Here is a 16,866-nt window from a genome sequence, read left to right on the forward strand (position 1 = left end):
GCAACAAGAATCAGGCCAGCAAGCCTGGTTGATGATCCTGTACTGTTTCAGAAAGCTCATCCCAGGGTCACCCATGCCTTAGCTGCCTCTTCTTGTGCAAGGAATTGAGGCTTCGGTGGTGTGCCTTCACAGTCCTCCCGCATTTACCCTGGCCCTTCCTCTGTAAATTTTGGAAGCTGGTATGCAGTCTGTGGCTTGTCTCGGGTGGGCCGCAAGCAGCGTTGTGTCACCCTGAGTTCGCTGGCTGGTGTGCTGGGGATACACGTGTCCCTGGTGAGAACACTCACCTGTTCTGTTCATTAATATCCTCCGTGAATTGGTTCCTCACCCTGTGAAGTAGGCCGGAGCTCTTGATGACTCTTCTAAAACAATTGTCATTGTGTACCTGACACCATTCGGTAGCTGGCTCCTCTGTGTTTATCTGGGAGGATGTCTTTCAGCACTTGGTGCAGGAGACTCCAGAGAGAACTCTCCAACCACATGAGTAACAGCAGTCATCTGGCTTGGCCTGTTCGATGGGTCGCTTGTGATACAATTACAAACATAGTGATGACTGTGTACAGTGTTTGCAAGGCAAAGCAGAAGTATTGAATATAGTATGTTAAGTGATTTGTTTGAATATAAGTTTTGATTGACTCAGTGATTTGCTTTACAGATTTTTGCTTCTGTTGTTTTAATACTTAAGTATTTTTAAGGATGTTTAGTATGTAACTAATTATTAAAGATTCTCATGAATTTTTTTTTTCTTTTTGAGACGGAGTCTTGCTCTGTTGCCCAGGCTAGAGTGCATGCAGTGGTACAACATTGGCTCACTGCAGCCTCCACCTCCCGGGTTCAAGCAATTCTCCTGCCTCAGCCTCCCGAGTAGCTGGGATTATAGGCATGCACTACCACGCCCGGCTAATTTTTGTATTTTTAGTAGAGACGGGGTTTCACCATCTTGGCCAGACTGGTCTTGAACTCCCAACCTCGTGATCCACCCCCCTTGGCCTCCCAAAATGCTGGGATTACAGGCGTGGGCTACCGCGCCTGGCCGATTCTCAGGAATTTTTATCCTCAATTAATTGTGTAAATGTGAGTCTATAGACTCATATGCTAGGAAAATATGTTAGAAAAGATTATCTAAACATATTCTGTGTTGCAAAGAAAGGAAATGTAGACTTAAAGAGGAAGAGTCTTTGATGTGTGATATGGATAAGCAGACAAAGGAAATCCGAGAGAAATGATAGCGCCTGTGGTTAGAGAAGAGGGCCAGTCTTGGGGGTCTCATGCTCATCACAGCCTCCAGAATGTTTTCGCTCATATGTGGCGTGAATTTCACAGAAATTACCAGAATTAGTATGAAACAATAAATGGGCCTATTTATTTATTTATTTTGAGACGGAGTCTTGCTCTATCACCCAAGCTGGAGTGCAGTGGCACCATCTCGTCTCACTGCAACCTCCTTCTCCTCGGTTCAAGTGATTCTCCTGCCTCAGCCTCCTGTGTAGCTGGGATTACAGGCATATGCCACCACGCCCAGCTAATTTTTTTGTATTTTTACTAGAGGCAGGGAGGCTGAGGTTGGTGGATTACCTGAGGTCAAGAGTTTGAGACCAGCCTGGCCAACATAGTGAAACCTCGTCTCTACTGAAAATACAAAAAAAATTAGCCAGGCGTGGTGGTGTGCAACTGTAGTCACAGCTCCTCGGGAAGGCTGAGGCAGGAGAATCGCTTGATCCCAGAAGGTGGAGATTGCAGTGAGCCAAGATCGTGCCACTGCACTCCAGCCTGGGTGACAGAGGGAGACTCCATCTCAAAAACAAAAACAAAAACAAAACAACAAAAAAACCGCCACTGTTTCTGTTATACTATATGAAGATTATTGGAATCACACTTGGAAGTAATCCGCTCGCTTAAGTAACCATTATTTTGTTTTAGGAGCAGTTGCAGAAGCTCGAGGTTGAACTGAGAGAAGTCACTAAGAACAAGGAGAAACTGAGGAAAAACTTGCTGGAACTGATTGAGTACACTCACATGCTGAGAGTGACACAAACCTTTGTGAAACGCAACGTTGAGGTACTGAACAGCTTGTGAGGAAATACAATTATTTTATAAAAATCTCATTCCCACAGGCTATGTATTTTGCTATTAGTTTATGTAGATATGTTGCTTTTTTAAAGAGATTAAATTTATTTATTGATTTATTTAGTTAGTTAGTTAACTTTATGTTTTGTTTTTGAGACAGAATTTTTCTGTTGTTGCCCAGGCTGGAGGGCAGTGGCGGGATCTCGGCTCACTGCACCCTCTGCCTCCCGGGTTCACGCCATTCTCCTGCCTCAGCCTCCCGAGTAGCTGGGATTACAGGTGCCTGCCACCGTGCCTGTAATTTTTTGTATTTTTAGTAGAGATTGGGTTTCACCATGTTGGCCAGGCTGGTGTCGAATGCCTGACCTCAGTTGATCTGCCTTCCTCGGCCTCCCAAAGTGCTGGGATTACAGGAGTGAGCCACCATGCCCAGACTTAAGAGATTAAATTTAGGCCGGGCGCGGTGGCTCAAGCCTGTAATCCCAGCACTTTGGGAGGCCGAGACGGGCAGATCACGAGGTCAGGAGATCGAGACCATCCTGGCTAACACGGTGAAACCCCGTCTCTACTAAAAATACAAAAAACTAGCCGGGCGAGGTGGCGGGCGCCTGTAGTCCCAGCTACTCAGGAGGCTGAGGCAGGAGAATGGCGTAAACCTGGGAGGTGGAGCTTGCAGTGAGCTGAGATCCGGCCACTGCACTCCAACCTGGGCGACAGAGCGAGACTCCGTCTCAAAAAAAAAAAAAAAGGCCGGGCGCGGTGGCTCAAGCCTGTAATCCCAGCACTTTGGGAGGCGGAGGCGGGCGGATCACAAGGTCAGGAGATCGAGACCACAGTGAAACCCCGTCTCTACTAAAAATACAAAAAATTAGCTGGGCGCGGTGGCGGGCGCCTGTAGTCCTAGCTACTCAGGAGGCTGAGGCAGGAGAATGGCGTGAACCCAGGAGGCGGAGCTTGCAGTGAGCCGAGATCGCGCCACTGCACTCCAGCCTGGGCAACAGCGTGAGACTCCGTCTCAAAAAAAAAAAAAAAAAAAAAAAAGAGATTAAATTTAAAGCTTGGTTTTATTTTTCAGTTGGATTATATGACTTTAAATAAAGTTTTAAGAGCCATTTCCTGTGTTGGTTGTTTTAAGCAAGTATAATACTAAATATTTATAAAAGGTTAAGTTTGTGGTTGAAAAAAATTTTTATGAGCATGGGAAAAAAATTGAATGAAGGATGTTGAACTCTAAAATTTAGTTTTTCCAAATTGCTAAGTAAAGGAAGTAAAAGAATAATCTATAATTTCTAAGAATAGGTCAGACGCAGTGGCTAACACCTGTAATCCCAGCACTTTGGGAGGCCAAAGCCAGAGGATGGCTTGAGCCCAGGAGTTCAAGACCAGCCTGAATATAGTGAGAATTAATATGAGACCTTGTCTATACAAAAAATAAAAATTAGCTGAGCGTGGTGGTGCAAACTTGTAGTCCTAGCTACCAGGGAGGCTGAGGTGAGAGGATCATTTGAGCCCAGAAGTTTGAGGCTGCAGTAAGCTATGATTGTGCCACAGAACTCAGAACTCCAGCCTGGGCAACAGAGTGAGATCCTGTACGCTGTGTATAAAAAAAAAAAAAAATTATAAGAATAAAGAATAGTCATGTAGTAGTACCTTACAGAGCTCAATATAGAAGAGACAAGTGCATCTGTCCCAAACTTAGTTTCACTTGATATAATAGTGATCTTTGATAAAGTTATTCTATCATGGATGAAGGCAATGAATTAGATTATAACTGTCTTTTATGTAAATGTCTTCAAGTGGCTTACAAATAAGGAATGGGGAAGTTAGGTTTTCATTTATGAGAATTGAGTTACAGATCTAAGTTACCTTAGAAGGTTTTGCACCCAGATCTAAGTAGTTAGTTAGGATGCCCTATAAACTTGTTTGAAAATTTGACATGAGAAATAAAGTATCACTTTTAATGAGACACATTTGGTTTCATATGTTTCTTTCTAGTTTGAACCCACTTACGAAGAATTCCCTTCCTTAGAGAGTGATTCTTTGTTGGATTACAGCTGTATGCAGAGGCTGGGAGCAAAACTGGGGTAGGTGACAAGGCCTGGGGTGTCAGGCTTCATACTGCCCTTCTTGTGAAAGCCAGATGAATTCCATAGAAGGGATGAATGGAGACCATTTTAAAGCCTAAGGTTGAATGAAAGAGTGAATATTTATTTAATAAAACACTGTATTCCTATACTTGCTGAGCTGAATTACTCAACTGTATTGACTTTTTTACTTAATTCAATGGAAATTTATTCTTTTGGTATAATGAGCTGGAAAGAAACAACATTTATGTCATTCAGTGTTAGTTCTATAAACCTGAAACAATTGGTCATTCAGGCATCAAATCCTGTCTAGTAGAAACTTGGTGGCTAAACCGAGTTGGTTAGTTTTTTTTATTAATCATACTTTAAAGATCTCCTTCTGCTGTTTATTGTTTCTGCCTACTGAAACTAATGGTAATTTGTTTCCTCATGTGATTTGTGATTTTTAAAGTTATTATAAGCTCGTATTTCACAGTTCCTGATCTGAAGGAATTCAGTGAGATTTAGTTTGAGGATGTTTTCCTCCAGAGAGAATTCGTTTTGACATTTGTCAGGTACCTGGGAGTGCTCTGTCAACCTGGAATCATTTATATTTTTCTCAGCATTGGGACTTTTTGTTGATTTGATTTTTGACTGTGCCAGGAATGTGAATTTAAGCCTCAAACCTGAGTGAATTTTAACCTGTGGTTATAAAGTCTTAGGGAAAACTTCTCCCTCCATCTAGAACCAAAACGGAAATAAACAAGTTTACATGCAGGCTCCAGGCTCCTTTGCAAGGTGGGTTTTTTCTGGTCCACCTCTTCGCTGAAGGTGTAGCTTTTGTGCATGGAAGCAGTCCCAGCCGGAGAGGGGAGTCAGTTATATCTGCTCACCTTATCCAGATGCAGTGCCTGGCTTCTGTGTCCCATGCTGGCCTTAAACTCAAGGCCTTAAGATACTGCATTCAGTGTAAGAATCAGGACAGCTGTGAGGTCCTGTTTTCCCTTTGGATTCCAAGAATTTCTCTCTTTTTTTTTTGAGACGGAATCTTGCTCTGTCGCCTAGGCTAGAGTGCAGTGACACTCTAGCAACCTCCGCCTCCCGGGTTCAAGTGATTCTCCTGCCTCAGCCTCCCGAGTAGCTGGGATTACAGGTGCCCACCATCATGCCCGGCTAATTTTTGTATTTTTAGTAGAGACAGAGTTTCACCATCTTGACCAGGCCGGTCTTGAACTCTTGACCTTGTGATCCACCCGCCTCGGCCTCCCAAAGTGCTGGGATTACAGGCATGAGCCGCTGCGCCCGGCCAAGAATTTCTCTTTGTTACAAGCTCATCTGTACCTTTAAAAAGAAGTTTCAGAAATATTCTACCCGGCATCTGAGATGTTTTGCAGTTGGAGGGCTCTCAGGATGTCTTCACCATTGGTAGAAATGAAGTCTTCATCACCCTTAATGTAGTTTGATAACATTTATTGCTTTCAGTTGACTACAGGTCGACTTTATTGTCTCACAGATTTGTGTCTGGCCTAATTAACCAAGGAAAAGTGGAAGCGTTTGAAAAAATGTTGTGGAGAGTCTGCAAAGGGTACACCATTGTGTCCTATGCAGAACTGGATGAATCCCTCGAAGACCCTGAAACAGTGAGTAAATGTCACCATCACCTTTTAGCAATGATGGACTAACAGCAGAGTTGGAGATGTGGTAGAAAGAATGTTTTTCTCCTGAACCATTTGATAAGAAGATGTTAACCTGATACCTTATCTCCTCAACCATGTGTAGTGTGTGTAGTTCCTGAAATCAGGGACGTCATCTTACATTGCCATCACATGACCATCAGTCAGGAAATGAATGTAGATGCATTACTACATCCTGAGCCTTGAATCTCATTCAGGTTTCACCAGTTGTCCTAGTATTGTCAAAGCAAAGAATGTAATTTAGCATCGCATGTTGGATTTAGTTGTCATATCTCTCTCTTTTTTTAAACTTTTTTTTTTTTTAAGGAGATGGGGTCTCGCTGTGTTGCCTAGGCTGGTCTCAAACTCCTGGCCTCAAGCGATCCTCCCACCCAGGCCTCTCAAAGCCTCCCAAAGTATTGGGATTACAGGTGTGAGCCTCCTCACCTGGCTTTTTTTTTTTTTTTTTTGATAGCGATGGGGATCTTACTATGCTGCCCAGACTGGTCTCGAGCCATCCTCCTGCCTTGGCGTCCCAAAGTGTTGGGATTACAGGCACGAGCCACCGTGCCAGGCCTGTCCTGTCTCTCTGGTCTCCTTTATTCTGGGACAGTGTCTCAGACTTTCCTTGGCTTTTGTGACCTTGACATTTTAAAATATTACAAGTTGTTTTGGTAGCGTGTCTCTGGGTTTGGGTTTCCCAGGTGTCTTCTCATGATTCTGTTCAGGTCACATGCCTCTGGCAGGAGCGCTGCTGACGTGAGGCTGTGTTCTTCTCATTGCACTGTCAGGTGCCACACATTTCTGTTTGTTCCGTTACTGGTCGTGGTCACTTTGATCACTTGATGAAGGCACTCCTCTCTAGGCTTTGCTGTGAAGTGACTCCTTTTTTGTGTTTGAAACTGTAAATATCCCATTCGTCATCAGGTTTTCAGCGTCCTCGTTTATTTCCTATTTTATTTGATAGGTTCCTGTTCCTTTAATTATTTATTTTGATATTCACATTCTCCTAGATTTGGCCAGTTGGAATCCATTCAGGCTGGCCTTTATATCCATTTTACACGTTCCCATCACTTTTTGAGCACTTGTTTGTATAACAGGATGTCCAGATGCATGTTGCAATTCCTCCCACACGGCTCTGGAATCAGCTGTTTCTTCAAGGAGGCTTTTTTTTTTGAGTGCGTCTTGGTATTTTGAAGCGAAGATGTGGCTTCTGGGTGTGCCCATTGGTATTGAGGGGTTGCTTTTCCTTGGCTCTGTCAGAGGTAGCTTGGGGACACAGAGCACATGCACATATACATTTACTGCTGTGGGCCAGTTACTCTCCCACCTTCCATCCATCCCCATGTACACACCTAACAGCGGTGGGGCTGAATGGTTCAGAAGGGAGGATGGAGGCAGCGGGAGAGACAGAGTCATAGTCACCCTTAAGGTATCTCTGTTTTTAGACTTCACAGTAAAGAGAACTGTTGCTTTAAACGAGGATGAACTGCTGGTCTACTAAAGGGGGAAAAGGAACTTGGTTTTCTTAATTTTGAGGAAAGGTTCTTATTTTTTTTCTAGGTTGGCCTCAGGAATTTTGGCTGCCAGATTAATATACATCCCATAATAAAGAGAAATTTGGCTTTTATTTATTTATTTATTTATTTATTTTTACTTTCTTAGACGGAGTCTCACTCTGTCACCCAGGCTGGAGTGCAGTAGCATGATCTCAGCTCACTGCAACCTCTACCTCCCGGGTTCAAGCAATTCTCCTGTCTCAGCCTCCCGAGTAGCTAGGACTACATCGGTGTAGACCGCCATACCTGGCTAATTTTTTTATTTTTAGTAGAGATGGGGTTTCACCATATTGAAACACCATCAGGAGTTAGGTCTTGAACTCCTGACCTCAAGTGATCCACCCTCCTTGGCTTCTCAAAGTGCTGAGATTATAGGCATGAGCCACCACGCCCAGCCTGTGATTTATTTTTGGTTTTCTAAAATAAAAATCTAATCCGTTTGAAATCTCATCAGTCAAGCCCTTCATTCACCACACACTTGTAATATTTTCTACTTGTTTGTGACTTTTGTAACTGCCAGTGGCCATCTGTTAATTATCCTTCAGTTGTGACCTTGATGACTTTTTTATTTCAAGCTGATTAAAACTAAGATCAAAACTGTTCCGAAGTAGCATTTACATATTTTTTGAGTTTTTTCCTTATTAAGAGACAATATCAGTAATTCTCATGCAGAGCATTTACTCAAAAATTTTTTTAATAGAATTTGTAAGTTCTCTTATGAGTCTGCAACCTCCACCTCCCGGGTTCAAGTGATTCTCCTGCCTCAGCCTCCTGAGCAGCTGGGACTATAGGTACCCGCCACCACGCCCAGCTAATTTTTGTATTTTTAATAGAGACGGGGTTTTACCATGTTGGCCAGGCTGGCCTCGAACTCCTGACCTCAAGCAATTGCCTGCTTTTGCCTCTCAAAAAGTGCTGGGATTATAGGCGTGAGCCACCGTGCCTGGCTTCTTATGCCGAATTTTTTTTTTTTTTTTTTGAGATGGAGTTTCACTCTTGTTGCCCAGGCTGGAGTGCAATGGCACGATCTCGGCTCACCACAACCTCCGCCTCCCAGGTTCAAGCAATTCTCCTGCCTCAGCCTCCCTAGTAGCTGGGATTATAGGCATGTGCCACCACGCCCAGCTAATGTTGTGTTTTTAGTAGAGACGGGGTTTCTCCATGTTGGTCAGGCTAGTCTGGAACTCCCGACCTCAGGTGATCCACCCACCTTGACCTTCCAAAGTGCTGGGATTACAGGCATGAGCCACCACACCTGGCCTTTATGCCAAATTTTTATGGAATATGTTAAAGGGCAGTAAACATCTGTGAAGGAATACAGAGAATATCTTGAAAATACGATCCCCATCCCCACGGTTATAAAGAAAATGCATGTCCATTATAGAAAATTGGGAACAGTGTAGAAAACAAGAAGAAAAAGAAGTCACTTGCAATCTCCTATTCTGAGCCACTGTTAACATGGCAAGTGTATGTTCTTTCAGTCTTTTTCTGGGTAAGATAGGGGTATTTTATTTGGTAACTTTTACTCAGGTTCTAGGATTTGTTTATAGTGTCAGGTTTAGTGTCTTTTGGGTTCAGTGTCTGACCCTCTTGAAGTCATTACAGTCCTTACAGGCTATTTTTAGCCATTTTCCCCCATTGGTGTCATTTCTAAATGCTGACCATTCTCTCTACATCAAAGCTAGACATGGGCGCTTTCTTTGGTTGTATAGTTTGTATTTTTCTGTTGTGTGTGGCACCACTTCTGCCTTGTGCCTTAAGTGGTTGTGTTCGTTGACACACTACCATGTTGCCCAGGCTGGTCTTGAACTCCTGGGCTGAAATGATCCTCCTGCCTCTGCCCCGCAAAGTGTTGAGATTACAGGCCTGGGCTGAAACGATCCTCCTGCCTTGGCCCCCTGAAGTGTTGGGATTACCGTTCCCAGCCTCTTTTTCCTGGTTCTAACTCTTTTCTGACACTGTGAAGTCGGCTTCCATTATCCTCAACGTGTCTAGTGGGTGGCTCCATTAACTGACATCATTTATTCATTGTATTCATTCTTCCAGCCACATCCTCCATCTCCTCCTCCTGCCATCCCCTCCCTCCCACCACCGCCTGCCCATGCTATGCTGTAGCTCCCCAGTCTGTGCTCCTGTTCCCTGGGCCCAGGGCTCAATTTTTGGACAGCTTCTCTCTTATTTCTGCCTTTAGGGATCTCATATAATTTTATGATTTTAAATACCATGCCTCAAATGTATATATCCCTAGCTTGGACCTGTCCCCAGAATACTAGACTTTTATGTCCGTCTACTTCATATCTCCGTTTAAGTATCTGGAAGACTGTTTCTGCTTTTGCCTAAAACTGAACATCTGATCTTTCTTCCCAAACCTGCCCTTCCAGACCCATTGATCTAACTGTCCAGGCTGAAAGCCCTGGGTTTCTCCCCACTCTTCTCTGTTTCTCACATCTGACTTGAATCCCTCAGCAGATCTGGTGGCCATGTCTTCTAAATAGAGAGTCCGACTGCCTCCTTGCTCTCCCTCCCTCCTGGTCCAGGCCTCGTCCCGCACCTGCCTCGCCTGACTGGGCTCCTGCTCCTGCCTCTGCCTCAGCCTGGTCTCTTCTCCTGGCATCCAGAATGATCCCCAGGAAACCACAGTCAGATCATTTCATTCCTATACTCACGACCCTCCAGGGGCTTCCTGTCTTCCTCAGCTAAGCCCTGTGGAGCCGCACAGTGGGCCTGTGGCCCTCGTCGTACCTGAGCTGGTGTCACTCTGTCTCTCCCCGGCGATGCTGGCCTCCTCAAGTCTCCCGACTGTGCTTCTGTGTGTGCTTCGCCTCTGCTTGGAAGTCTCTTCTCCCAGCGACCATGGGGCTCGCGTCCTCACCTCCTGCAATTTTTTTTCCATTTACCCTGACTTGAAGCTCACCTGCATTTCTTTATTGCTCAGATGTCACCTTCTCGGGGAGATCTTCCTTGCCCGTCCTATGTGAGATCACAGTGCCCAAGCCTGCCCTCTCTCCCCTCTCTTCATCCTGCATCTGTTGTTTATATCACTTATCTCTACCCGGCGTACTTTCTTTGTTTCTTTTGCTGTCAAGTTGAATATAAGTTTAAGTTCCCTTCCCCTCCCACGTCAGGGATTTTTGTCAGTTTTCTTCACTGCTATATCCTTAGCACCTATAATAGTGTCTGGCAAATAGGCTAAAAACCTATTCAGTTTTTATAGAATTCTGCTTTGTCGGATATTTGTAAATGCAGGGTGATTCTTATTATTTACAGTAGTTTTGCTTCATAAAGTCACTGAGGGCCGAGCACAGTGGCTCATGCCTGTAATCCCAACACTTTCAGAGGCCGAGGCGAGCGGATCACCTGAGGTCAGGAGTTCGAGACCAGCCTGACCAACAAGGAGAAACCCCATCTATACTAAAAATACAAAATTAACCGGGTGTGGTGGCGCATGCCTGTAATCTCAACTACTCGGGAGGCAGAGGCATGAGAATCGCTTGAACCCAGGAGGTGGAGGTTGCGGTGGGCCGAGATTGTGCCGTTGTACTCTGGCCTGGGTAACAAGAGAGAAACTCTGTCTCAAAAAAAAAAAAAAAAGTCACTGAAATCTCTAAATTATCAGCTATAGAAAAACTCACTGCTCCTAGGGGAAATACAGGAGTTGAGTCATTTACATTGAGCTCCCAGCCAGCAGCTCTGTGACTCGAACCTGAATGAAGTGTCCCTAACACATGCTACATCTCCGTCAGGCACATTGCAGCCATCTTGTGCTCAGGACTGTTGGGGGAACCAGCCCTCAATATTTCAACGTAGGTCCTTTCTATTTTCCCTAAGTGTCGGCCGGTCTGAGAAACAAAGAGAAAGAGTACAAAGAGAGGAATTTTACAGCTGGGCCGCCGGGGGTGACATCACATATTGGCAGGTCCATGATGCCCCTAAGCTGCAAAACCAGCAGTTTTTATTAAGGACTTTAAAAGGGGGTGGGGGTGTATGAACAGGGAGTAGGTCCCAAAGATCACAGGCTTTAAAGGGCAGTGAAGATCACAAGGCAAAGGGCAAAGCAAAGATCACAAGTCAAAGGGCAAAATTAGAATTACTGATGAGGGTCTATGTTTGGCTGTGTACGTATTGTCATGATAAACATCTTAAACAATAGAAAACAGGGTTTGAAAGCAGAGAACCGGTCTGACCTCAAATTTACCAGGGTGGGATATTTCCCCCACCCTAATAAGCCTGAGGGTACTGCAGGAGACCAGGGTGTATTTCAGTCCTTATCTCAACCGGATAAGACATACACTCCCAGAGCTGCCATTTACAGACCTCCCGCCAGGAATGCATTCCTTCCCCAGGGTATTCCTTGCTGGAAAAAGAATTCAGCGATATCTCTCTTACTTGCACATCTGTTTATAGGCTCTCTGCAAGAAGAAAAATATGGCTCTATTCTGCCCGATCCCACAGGCTGTCAGACCTTATGGTTATCTTCCCTTGTTCCCTGAAAATCGCTGTTGTTCTATTCTTTTTCAAGGTGCACTGATTTCATATTGTTCAAACACACATTTTACAATCAATTTGTACAATAGTGTTCCTGAGGTGACGTACATTCTCAGCTTACGAAGATAACAGGATTAAGAGATTAAAGTAAAGACAGGCATAAGAAATTATAAGAGCGTTATTAGGGAAGTGATAAATGTCCATGAAATATTCACAATGTATGTTCAGAGATTGCAGTAAAGACAGGTGTAAGAAATTATAAAAGTATTACTTTTGGGAACTGATAAATGTCCATGAAATCTTCACAATTTATGTTGTTCTGTCGCGGTTCCAGCTGGTCCCTCCGTTCAGGGTCCCTGACTTCCTGCGACACAGGACACCAGACTACACCTCAGCCCTACACTTGGGGCTCTTTATACTGTGAAATCACCAAAAAAAACACAGAAGTGTGAAAAACATGACACCAAACAGACTCTGAAAAGGACGCTTGGTGATAGTCTGAAAGCGGAGATGGGAAGGGAGGGCGTCACCTTGTTGGACTTTACCTGGGAACCTGGGTTCCTAAAATTTTTGGCTGCTGTGCACATGACTGAAAGTGCTCTGTGGATTGATTTGGGGCTGTTATTACAAGTAGGTGAATTTGTAATTACAGAATCCTCAAATAAGGAGGATTGACTGTTTTGAATTAATGAATGAACGCTTTGACAGTGTTTGAGCTGCCAAAGTTCTAGAAGTTCTACACACAGAAGTAACACTTACCCTTATTCATTCTTTGTAGGGGGAAGTCATAAAATGGTATGTCTTTTTAATATCCTTTTGGGGAGAGCAGATTGGCCACAAGGTTAAGAAGATTTGTGATTGGTAAGAAAAAGAAACATTTCATTTAATTTATGTCTTTATATTCAGCCACCTCAAGTTTTCCTTCAACATCCCTCTGGAGTCAGAAATAGAGTGGCTGCTAGTTTTTGTTATATGATTTCTTTGCTGCACTGCCAAGTTCTTAAACATTTAATTTGTCATCTCTCTTTGCTTTCTTCCACCAATGGAGAACTCAGCTTGCCTTGTTTCTTGCAGGGTGGAGGGGGGTTTGGGCGTTTTCTATTTACTAGAATTTGGTTCTCAATTGGTGGAATAGAAAGTAATTTCAGGTGTCCCCTGGATAAGCCTTTTATTTTCATAGACAGATATTTGTTTTACTATCGATTAAAAAACTATACCGCGCTCAGCAAACCCATGATTTCACAGATATTGTTGCTTAGGATAAGGCTAGAATAGGTATTTAATTTTTCAGAGGCAGAACTTAAAGAAAAATAAAAGTATGGTGTTAACATATGAAGGTGGTCTGGGAATGACTGCAGTTTGGGGACACAGCTTGGCATTCCCCCATGCAGTCTGGGTGCCGAGTGGCCCTGAGAGGAGCCAGGGAGACTGCAGACTCTGTCAAAGGCAAATGCTAGGAAGCCAGAGCTCTTTTCTCCTTTGTTTGTGTGTGTGTGTGTGTGTGTGTGTGTGTGTGTCTGTGTGTCTGTGTGTGTGTCTGTGTGTGTCTTTGTGTTTGTGTTTAAACCTGTTCAGTGATTCCAAGCCCAAGGATATTGTTGAATTTTAGGAAGCTGGAATTGGGAATGAGCTGCCAGGAATCATTGAGGGCAGGAGTGGAATTTGGATCCAACAGGGAGTTTGCTAAATTTGTCTCACTCAGCAGGTGGTTGTTGAGCATCTGTATGCACGGCCTGACCAAGGCCGGATGCCTGCGTCTGCACCCGTGTCTCCCAAATGACTGCTTTCATTTCGTTTTGCCAGAAGATGTGCCAGGGAGGTGAATGCGTTTAGTTCTAGTGCTGACAGATGTGAGAGTGTGTTCAACTCTGTCTTCCAGTTACCACTGCCATGTGTACCCCTATCCAAACACAGCCGAGGAGCGGAGGGAGATCCAGGAGGGGCTGAACACCCGCATTCAAGATCTCTACACTGTGAGTAAGCCGGGAGCGGATGCCTCCTTATCTGAGGGCTGCCAAACATTTACACATACATTTTCTCTGTTTTTTTAACATAGATAATATCGGTCATAGACAAATCAAGATGTTCTAGTGAGATTGGAATGTTGCTTCCCTCCCTCCTCCCCATGGAAGTTTTATTTTAGCAACATGTTAGGAACCTGAGTAGTAATGACATGGCTTTAAACAAATATTCTGTGGTCACCTTTGATATGTTGGATGGTAATTCTTTTTTCTTTTTGAGACGGTCTCGCTCTGTTGCCCAGCCTTTGAGTGCAGTGGCGTAATCTTAGCTCACTGCAACCTCTGCTTCCTGGGTTCAAGCAATCTCTGCCTCAGCCTCCCGAGTAGCCGGGATTACAGGCATACACCACCATGCCTGGCCAATTGTGGTATTTTTAGTAGAGATAGAGTGTCACCACGTTGCCCAGGCTCGTCTCAAATTCCTGACCTCAAATGATTCGCCCACCTCAGCCTCCCAAAGTGCTGGGATTACAGGCGTGCGCCACCACACTCAGCCTGGATTGTAATTCTTGTAATCCTTTTTTTTTTTGAGGTGGAATCATGCCCTGTTGCCAGGCTGGAATGCTGTGGTGCCATCTCAGCTCACTGCAATCTCTGCCTCCCGGGTTCAAGCAATTCTCCTGCCTCAGCCTCCCGAGCTGGGATTACAGGCATGTGCCACCAATCCCTGCTAATTTTTTTGTATTTTTAGTAGAGATGGGGTTTCATCATGTTGGCCAGGATGGTCTCGATCTCCTGACCTCGTGATGCACCTGCCTCGGCCTCCCGGAGTGCTGGAATTACAGGCGTGAGCCACTGCCCCGGTCTGGATTGTAATTCTTGATCACCCAAGACAAGCCAGCCCCAGTTAACATGGTGAGGGCATTATTTTACCAGCAGGATTTAAATTCATTTTTCTCCTGATGACAGTGAGGATTCTTGTTGGCAAGAAGTGTCCTTCTGACTCAGTTAAGCGAGAGAGGATTTCTTGGCAGGGTGGGATGGGCATTGGTGGCTCACAGGGTTGATGGGGCGAGGCCAAGCTTGGGAATGGGTAGGAACCCGGGGAGCTTGCTGGACCCTGGTAGACCACCACGCTGCTGCAGTGACGATGACGTCTCACCATTTCCTGTGCCCTGGGGTCATGTTCTCCAGAGGCAACCTCCCAAAATAGGGCATCTGATTGACTGAGCTTAGATTTTTCTGCCCACCTCCGAGTGGTACTAGGGGCAGGGAGGAGAAGGAAGGAACGGCTCCCTTAGCTGCCACCAGGATAGGCAGATGCCTGGAATGATCCTCTGTCAATGGGGCGAAAGTCCTCTAAAGGAAGTCGGGTGCCAGGTGGACAAAAACCAAAACATGCCCATTCCACTGTTGTTCTTCCCTAGGTACTGCACAAAACCGAGGACTATTTGAGGCAAGTGCTATGTAAAGCTGCCGAGTCTGTCTACAGCCGTGTGATCCAGGTGAAGAAAATGAAGGCCATCTACCACATGCTGAACATGTGCAGCTTTGATGTGACCAACAAGTGCCTCATTGCCGAGGTCTGGTGTCCCGAGGCGGATCTGCAGGACCTGCGCCGGGCGCTGGAGGAGGGCTCGGTAAGGCTGCCTTCCTCTCCTCTGCCAGGAATAGAAGAGAGACTGATGGAACTGATAAATTCCGAGAAAAAAAAGAAGGGAGAATTTCATAGAGTAATGAGAATGCACTGTGTTGACTCTTCTTTTTTTTTTTTTTTTTTTGAGACAGTCTCACTCCGTTGCCCAGGCAGGAGTGCAGTGGCACCATCTCAGCTCACTGTAAGCTCCGCCCCCCAGGTTCATGCCATTCTCCTGCCTCAGCCTCCCAAGGAGCTGGGATTACAGGTGCCGACCACCACAGCCGGCTAATGTTTTGTATTTTTAGTAGAGACAGGGTTTCACTGTGTTAGCCAGGATGGTCTTGATCTCCTGACCTCATGATTCACCCGCCTCGGCCTCCCAGAATGCTGGGATTACAGGTGTGAGCCACCACGCCTGGCCTTGTTTTTTTTTAAATATTAATTTAAAAAATTAAAATAGAGATGGGGTTTTACTCTGTTGCCGAGGCTGGTCTCAAACTTCTGGCCCCAAGGGATCCTCCTGCCTCAGTCTCCCAAAGTGCTGGGATTACAGGTGTGAGCCACTGTGCCCAGCCTTGGCTCTGTTTTGGAACTGAAATTATGGTGAGCTGCTCATTCAAAGGTGTATGTGTGTACATGTGTTTTTACATTGCTCTTTTGAGTAAGTAATTCATTCACATGGTTTAAAAGTGAAAAGAAATAAAAGAGTATGAAAGACACAGTTCAGTGGCTTCCAGACACAGTTCAGTGGCTTCCTCCCACCCCATAGCCTTACTTGTCCACTTCCTCCACTCAAAGATAACCATTACTTCAGTTCTGTTAGTTCTTTGAGTTTCTTAACCATAGATAAGCAGATATGAGTAGATATTATTTTTTTTTTTTTTTTTTTTTTTTTTGAGACGGAGTCTCACTCTGTCGCCCAGGCTGGAGTGCAGTGGCGCAATCTCGGCTCACTGCAAGCTCCACCTCCCGGGTTCACGCCATTCTCCTGCCTCAGCCTCCCGAGTAGCTGGGACTACAGGCGCCCGCCCCTGCGCCCGGCTAATTTTTTCTATTTTTAGTAGAGACGGGGTTTCACCATGGTCTCGATCTCCTGACCTTGTGATCCGCCCACCTCGGCCTCCCAAAGTGCTGGGATTACAGGCGTGAGCCACCACGCCCGGCCAGATATTATTTTTCTTTCTTTTTCTTCACAAAAGGGCGCTATTCATACTATTCTTTTCACTTAATAAAACTTCTCTATTTTTCTTTACTGTTTAATATTCTGTTGTGTGCATACCATGGTTTATTTAACCAGTTTTCTGGTCATTTAGGTAGTTTCCACTTTTACAGATAGCACTATGATGTCAAATCTATTTGTAGGATAAATTCCCAGAAATGGAATTGCTGGACTGATGTTGATAGATGTTGTCAGCTATT

At 44.9% G+C, this 16,866-nt stretch overlaps 1 protein-coding gene across 1 annotated transcript in view; it reads left to right on the plus strand.

Annotated features, from left to right (window-relative positions):
* The window catches only part of ATP6V0A2 (ATPase H+ transporting V0 subunit a2), a 53,742-nt gene that overhangs the window by 16,639 nt on the left and 20,237 nt on the right, over positions 1–16,866 (plus strand). The window contains exons 4-9 of the mRNA XM_045366203.3: positions 1,921–2,058; positions 4,063–4,151; positions 5,644–5,770; positions 12,626–12,708; positions 13,727–13,820; positions 15,236–15,448. Of these exons, the coding sequence (XP_045222138.1) occupies positions 1,921–2,058; positions 4,063–4,151; positions 5,644–5,770; positions 12,626–12,708; positions 13,727–13,820; positions 15,236–15,448 (744 nt within the window). The remainder of the gene's footprint in view (positions 1–1,920; positions 2,059–4,062; positions 4,152–5,643; positions 5,771–12,625; positions 12,709–13,726; positions 13,821–15,235; positions 15,449–16,866) is intronic.

Source organism: Macaca fascicularis, chromosome 11 (assembly GCF_037993035.2).
Source record: "Macaca fascicularis isolate 582-1 chromosome 11, T2T-MFA8v1.1".
Classification (NCBI taxonomy): domain Eukaryota; kingdom Metazoa; phylum Chordata; class Mammalia; order Primates; family Cercopithecidae; genus Macaca; species Macaca fascicularis.